The sequence below is a fragment of the Ochlerotatus camptorhynchus genome, unplaced genomic scaffold (assembly GCF_037179485.1).
Source record: "Ochlerotatus camptorhynchus isolate MF236.1 unplaced genomic scaffold, CSIRO-AGI_Acam_v1.1 ptg000128l, whole genome shotgun sequence".
Taxonomy (NCBI): domain Eukaryota; kingdom Metazoa; phylum Arthropoda; class Insecta; order Diptera; family Culicidae; genus Ochlerotatus; species Ochlerotatus camptorhynchus.
The window spans coordinates 3,925,061-3,932,576 of NW_027040618.1; the positions used below are offsets into that span (position 1 = coordinate 3,925,061).

Below are 7,516 nucleotides of genomic sequence, written 5' to 3' on the forward strand. Positions count from 1 at the left end.
TGACAGCTCAATTGGTTTCCGAGATTATATCCGCCTGACTATGAATATTGCGACTAACGACTGTTCCAGAAAGTATAAGCACACCTTATTTTAACGGTCACTTTGAATATAATGAAATATTTCAACATGTTTTGGCTGCGTCCTTTTGTTTGCTCATTTCTGAATGACATAGCATCAAAAAAGTGCTCAGTTTTGTGTTTCCTGTCAAAATGCGTGGTCTTATTCCGGAACAACGAAAAGTATCGTGCACAAATGGTGCACTGTGAGCGGACTCTCCTTGAGAAAATTGGCCATGGAAGAAGGTGTAAGCGTCGGAGCGGTACGAACTGCGATTAAAAAATATAGAGAAGATGCGCCGAAGAGTGGCCGGAAATCCGGTCCTGTAAGTCCGGATATCGATAAAAAGATCAGGGATGCCTACAAACGAAAACCAGCGACTTCCGTTCGGGATGTTGCGAAAAAACTAGGGGCCTCGTCGAGTAACGTCATGCGTGCCAAAGAAAGACTTGTGTAGCATCCGAGCTACCCTCTATATTTTAGAAGGTCTTACGCTGTCTTTTGCAGTCAGCACTAAAGCCATAAACTGTAACTGTTGGGTTTTTGCAGACTTTCCAAAAACATCTGGAAAGCCCAGCAGTAAACAATCATCATCACCTTGACAATGCATTTAGCATTGTCAGGTAAACACCCCTGCCCTTCATTAGAGTGCGGCGCAACGACTCAGCGTAGCGCACGCCCATGTTTATGTTTGGGCTTTCTTCTCGACGCCTTCTCCACTCGAGTCAGTAGGTAAATTGTAAAACATAGTATTTAAGTGAGAAGGTATAATAAAGAAATGTCATTGTGATTAGGACCAGAGAAGTCCAAGCACGGAGAAGTGCTTCGTTTTCATCTCGATCTTCGAAACCTACACCCGAGTATATTTGACTTGGGCTAAAAACATACCGGAAGCAGAAAATTAAAACAAAAGGAACCCAAAACAGGCCGCGTCCGTGAAACCACGATTCGTTATTGTGTCGAAATTCTGGGTGTATAATAATGGACGACGAAACATACGTGAAACTAGATTACAAAACGCTTCCCGGACCACAATTCTATACTGTAAGCTAAGGCAAGGACATCCCCAAAACGGAGAAGGCAATTTTTACCGAAAAATTCGGTAAGAAGGTTATGGTTTGGCAGGCAATATGCGAGTGTGGTAAAACATCTAGTCCGTACATCACAACGGAGACGAGGAACACTCAGAAATACGTTTATACGAAAATTAATAAAACCAGCGGACGACATCCAAAAATTCAAAAAAGATTGGCCAAAAGTGGTCAAAATGGTGGGAAGTACCACTGTGCAGATGCTTATGGGTCATGTTCGAGGAAAAGTTAGGAGTCTTGGCTATGATTAAATATGTTGATTAAACGAGAGTAAAATATCATTTGAAATACAAATACAAATATGATTTGCCAAATAAAATTATTAAAACTTAAAAAACATGACTTTTTTGTTATTTTGAAAGTGTAATTATACTTTCTGGAACAGTCTATTTACCCAACAGAGGTAGTAAAGTGTAGGAACTCAACGTTTTTTTTTCCTTTGGTTTGTTTTTTCCGTCGATCTTGTTTTCCGTGCTGAGCACCAATGCTACCGACGTGCCAGGAAGGCAGCTCCCACACCTGGACCCTACCTATCGACCCATCAACTCATGAACCGGGGACCAACGGCTTTACTTCCCTTCCGAAGGAAGGCGTGATCAGAGATGTTATGCCTCAGAACATCCCGGCGGCGCCGACTGGGATTGAACCCAGGCCTGCTGGGGTGAGAGGTTATCACGCTTACCACTACACCACCGGCGCCATTATGGAACTCAACGTTGAGTATAATCATATTTACCGTAAAACGGGGTAACTTTGATAGTTTTTTATGTATATTCTAAATAATTTTTACAAAATGTATGTTTTTACTGGGGATCCTAGAGTCAATTCGTTGTTAACATGTTTACCAAGAATTATTACATTTGCACTATTTTTATTGTCTTATGACTGAACATTAGATTTTTGTTTTGGGGTTACTTTGATAATACTCGATAAAAATAGAAAACCACTCGAGAATCGCAAACAATTATGATCAAGAAATAAAAAACTTTGAATCAACATCATAAGCAATAAAAAAACAAGGTATAATTTGTCATGACTATATAGGAAATACATTTAATAAGCGATTTTTTGAGTGCCTTTTCAATCAGGCGAAAAACGGTAAAAATTTGTTTTGGAGGTATTTGGAAAATATGTAAAACATACCAAAACTGAATTCGATATCAAAGGCGGAAACATTACATTACAAAAATATCCATTAGTACCGTCCCAATAACGTGAAAAATAGCAGATTTTAAGCGATGGGCCGAATCTTAGATCCATAGGCCAACATTAGAGCCTTGTCCCCTATTACCATAATACTTTGAACGTCTTTAAAGAACCTTTTTGAGGTTCCTTAATTTATCTAACTTAGAGCTAGTACAGTTTGGAGAGCTTTATGAACAGTTTAAGCAATACTGAAAAAGCTTTCGAAATCTTTGTTGAAATTTAAGCAAATTACAGGAAATCGTATATTTTTAGATGTCCAGCGAAGTTAAACAAAATTACCTTACCTTTGAATAAGGTTCTTATGATTTTTTTGAAGATCTTAGTTCAACCCTTACCTTAAGGGTCACCTATATTAGATCCGTTTGCGTTGCGTTGACGTAAATTTGACAGTTAGACAGTAGATTTAGCTATCACTTTGCCGCAACGCGTCAGATCCGGATCTTATGTGGGTGGCCCTTTTCAATGACAGCAATATGTCTTGTGCAATTGGTTTCCACAAGCAACGGCTGCCACTATTAAATAAGATTCCCGATATAGAAAAATAAAGACAGTTCTTTAGCTTGCGTGTAAACAGTTTGGAAGACTAGAGAATAAAATTATTTTTGATTTTGCAGTGTCTATATTGTAAAACTACAAGAAAATTACCCTACAGCATTTTTTCTGCTGTCGTGTGTCGTGTAAATTAAATAATTTCCGAGTCATATGTATCTAAATGCGTATATGTTTTCTTCACATAATTTCCAATCACTGATGCCAAGGACGACACTAGAACTGGAATCGAAAATATGGCATCAGATACCTCGTCTGGGATTGGACCTTAGCTCACTGTGGTAAGAAGCCATTAAGCTTTATCATCATCTAGGTTAGGGCTTCCCAAACTTTCTAAACTTGCTATCTATCTATGTTCAATGAACATGTTTCAAGCTGCGTTTTGATTAGTTCTCATTAATTCTGGGCTAAAATTCATAATTATGAATACAAGTGGACAAGAATGATACCAAATGAGATTAAGAGACGACATCGAGCCTGCAGGCCACACTTCAGACAACACTTTCTGAAGGGAACTAGAATTGAGCAATCCTTAAAAACAACAATTTTAAGAACAGAGGCTAATGTAAAAAAAAATCAATCGAACAATCATAACAAACACCAATTTCTTATAAATCAAGGCATCAATCAACATCATCAACTGATAGTAACGATCTCGGTGTAGCTGAGATAATTTCTCAGAAGTACATACAGTTAGCAAGTTTAGTCGTGGTGATTTGTGACTGGGATGATCAAAACATTCTTTTATCAGGATCGTTTGGGAGGATGATCAGCACCTGTAATACAATCGATTGCTTTCACAACAAGAAATCCATGCTTTACGATCCCAACTTCCATAAACATGAACCAGGGGGGACTGTGTGAAGAAATGGAACATGTCCTTAAAACATGATAGCCTAATAATAAATATCAATTCCAAAATTATACCTGATGATTCAAATTATACTGGACGTCATAAAAAGTTAAGATCTCACACGTGCATAGTATACTTCCACCACTTTGACAGCACATAATAAGCATCATTAATCAATCATAGGGGGCCATATCGATCTGCCCACGAGGCGTCACGTGTTTCCAATTTGCATTCGAATCTTAGACTACGAGCGGCACGCAGGGTAAATGATAAGCTGTGCGATACCGAACTTGTAGAAATTGAACTTGTCTTATTACGTAACCTAGAAGTCGATTTGGATGGCGCCTACGACTGATGAGGTGACTTCCATCCGGACAATACTCGGAGGAAAGATTTCCATATCTTATCGTTTTGGCACATTGTGTACACCAAGAGCCCTTTGGCGTCAGGGAACCGGCCCGCCAGTGAGCAGTGGTAGCTCGTATTAAAATTAGAACCAATACGGTGAATCAAATCGTATTGATATCTCATCTTCAGGAAGCATCCTCGTCAATCAATGCTCTGGAGACAGCTATCTTACGCTTATCAGTCCGTTGTGGAGGATTCGATAGTAGCTTGGGGTGACCCAATAAAAGGGGTTCGCCGTAATGATTCGGTCAGTAGTCGCCCATTGGAAGCTGATCAGTTGGTGCCGAGTGGGATAATAATAGTGTTGTGTGTAGATTGTTTTTTGGAATTAGAAAATGAACGGTCGAATCTGCTTGGCCGCAGTGCTATTGCTGGTCGTGGCAGTGGCCAATGGCTTCCCAACCCAGCGCAATCCTGACTTTGATTGTACCATCGAAGGACACCAGGGTGTGTATTTGCCTCATCCGGAGTCTTGCTCCAAGTACAAGATCTGTTTCAACGGAGGACTGGTGGACGGTAACTGCCCAGATGGATTGTTGTTTGACGAGGCATCTCAAGGATGTGATCTGCCCGAGCGAGTACACTGCCATTTGAATGACGATGACGATGAGGAAGTAGAGGTTCCCGAAGAGCCAGAGGATGAGACAGAGCCAGCTCCAGAGGAGGAAGAGGAACAAACTCCAGAGGATGAAGATGAGGAACCTGCGCCAGAGGAAGAACCTACGCCAGAAGACGAGGAAGAGGAAGTAGAAGAAATCCCTGAGGATGAAGAGGAACCGGCACCAGAAGAAGAACCAGCACCAGAGGAAGAGGAAGTTGAGGTAGAAGAACCCGTTCCAGAACCAGAAGAGGAAGACCTGACTCCTGAGGAGCTGCCTGAGAGCCAGACGAACAAGGTCGATGATGATGATGATGATGATGATAAGGAAGAAGTAGAAGACGAGCAAGAACCAACTCCTGAGGAAGAAGAGGAGACCACTGAAGACGACGATGAGGAAGAACAGCTCCCAGAACCGGAGGAAGAAGATGAAACTCCAGAAGGTGAAGTAGATGAGACCGTTCCAGAGCAGGAAGAGACTGAGGATGACGTTCCAGCTGAAGAAAAGGAAAGCAAGAAGAGGAAACACGTTGATGATGATGATGATGAGGAAGTAGTTGAGGAAGAAGAAGAAGAAGAAGGAGAGCTTACTCCTGAAGAGGAAGAGGAAGTACCGGAAGTTGATGATGAGGAAGAACAGGTTCCAGAAGATGAGGAAGAAACAGAGGTAGAAGAGACCGTTCCAGAACAGGAAGAGCCTGAAGAAGAAGAGGAAGAAGTAGATGTACCAGCTGATGAAGACGAAAGCAAAAATAAGAAACACGTTGATGATGATGATGATGATGACGATGAGGAAGAAGGTATGTCATTATTAAAGTTAAGTGACAATGCTAAACCTATAAATAATGTTTGTTTTCAAATAGAAGAAGTAACCACTGATGCCAACGAAGAAGAGGAGGAAGATTCAACGCAAGAGCCTGAAGGTAACAAAAATGAAAAGAATTAATTTATTGTGATGCTTATAACGTTATTTGCATAACAACAGAAGAAACTCCAGAAGATGAGGAAACTGAAGCCGAAACTCCAGAAGATGAGGAAACTGAAGCCGAAACTCCAGAAGATGAAGAAGAAACTGAGGAAGAAACCGAGAACGGTGATGACGATGACATAATCCACACTCCAGACAACACCCTTCCAGAGGTTGAAGTTCCCGAAGGTAAGGGCATGTTTGTTCTGTTGAGATTGTACTTATAGATGGAACCAGGGTTGGAATGTTGAATGTTTCGCTCAAATTGATCATTTGTTAATAACTCTGCACTCCCTTGACGACTCATGACATTACTTGAAACAACTGATAGGAAAGAGATTGACGTTCCTATTGGTATGTAAAGTACATAATATTTGTATATTGGTGAAAAGGTGTTCCCAATTATGCATCACAAAAACGAAAAGATAAATCACCGCTGCTTATTTCGAAATTTCAATGAAAAAGCTCATTGGTGTGGATACAAATGTTTTGATTTAACTACTCTATGCATGTCTACTATGAGCTCTAATCCTACTTTATCAATTGCTTAAAGTAAAACCAAGTTTCATGAACTGAGTGAAAAGTTATTATCAAAAGGGCATGAGCATCCAACTTTGGATGGAACTGAATAACTGAATTCTTAATCTAACTTGTGTGTTGCAAAACCACGAACCATTGACCCTCCAGCAGTTGTGGTAAAGCCTGTTAAAAAAGCAACTATATTAAAAGATTTATTTTCTAAAACTGTTCTGATTTTTAAAAATTTTTATTCATTACAATAAAGAGGAACAGTTGATCTTGCGTTACAATCAACATCTGGATTGCATCTGGATTTAAATTAGAATTTCAATGTTTTTTCGTGCGCAGAAAACGTTTGTTTTTCCATGAATTTGCATGCCGCTATAGGGTTGAAAAATTATCCACAGTGTTTCTGAATCATCACTGTAAATCCATTAAAATTAAACAAAAAAAAGTTAATCTCAAGCAGACCGTGTTGCCAACTTTACCTAAATCATATTTGGTAATCTCTTGTTTTCTTTTTTAATTCCAGAAGATACCGAAAACGAGGCTCCTGAGGATGACTCTGAACCAGAGCTCAGCCACTAATTGGAAGCAGTAATGGCCAATATTTGGCTTTATCTAGAATGTAAGATTAGTACCATAATTGACGTGTAGTTTCTCTTTAACGATTTTCCACCATGAAACCGTTTGTAATAAACAGAAAAATGTATCTACTTTGGAACTATTAACTGATATCCATCTTCAAACAAACGTTACCTAGAATTTACTCTGCAGCCTCCAACTGCCAGGGAGTCATGTTAAAAGGAGATGCTTTGATTTGTTATCCGTCATTCTTGTTTTCCATACTGAGTACCAATGCTACCGACTCCATGGAGGCAGCTCCCAAACCTGGACCCTAACTATCGACCCATCAACTCATGGACCGGGGATGATGAGCTATTTTGATGAGATATATGAGCTAAGAAAATCCCGACAGCACCGACTGGGGTTGAACCCATTGGAGTAAGAGGCAATCACGCTTACCACTACACCACTGGCACCGCTATCGGCCTCCACTTTTTTTTATCTAGTTCGTTTATTTGTAAGGCTCAATCGCGTTAGCTTTACGGAGCCGATAATTCATTGTTCTTTGTTTGTAACAAAATTCACTTAACTCTATGTCTAGTAGGAGTTGGGCCGAATACTAGCAGCTTAGAGGCTAGAGGGGTACATTGTCGAAGCATAGGAAAAGGGAAGGAGCTTGGGGGGTAGGGTTTCGTTGTCTC

The 7,516-nt window shown here is 40.1% G+C and overlaps 1 protein-coding gene across 1 annotated transcript; it reads left to right on the forward strand.

Moving 5' to 3' along the window:
* Positions 1-4,399: 4,399 nt before the first annotated feature.
* On the forward strand, positions 4,400-5,708 carry LOC135700082 (17S U2 SnRNP complex component HTATSF1-like). Its single transcript, XM_065220476.1, has 2 exons — positions 4,400-5,562; positions 5,626-5,708. The coding sequence occupies exons 1-2, from the start codon at positions 4,500-4,502 to the stop codon at positions 5,706-5,708; spliced, it is 1,146 nt and encodes a 381-aa protein (XP_065076548.1). The 5' UTR covers positions 4,400-4,499.
* Positions 5,709-7,516: the final 1,808 nt, after the last annotated feature.

Coding starts and splice junctions, on each gene's coding strand:
- LOC135700082 (XM_065220476.1), top strand. CDS start 4,500: ATGAACGGTCGAATCTGCTTGGCCGCAGTGCTATTGCTGGTCGTGGCA. Junction 5,563..5,625: donor TGATGACGATGAGGAAGAAG/GTATGTCATTAT, acceptor GTTTTCAAATAG/AAGAAGTAACCACTGATGCC.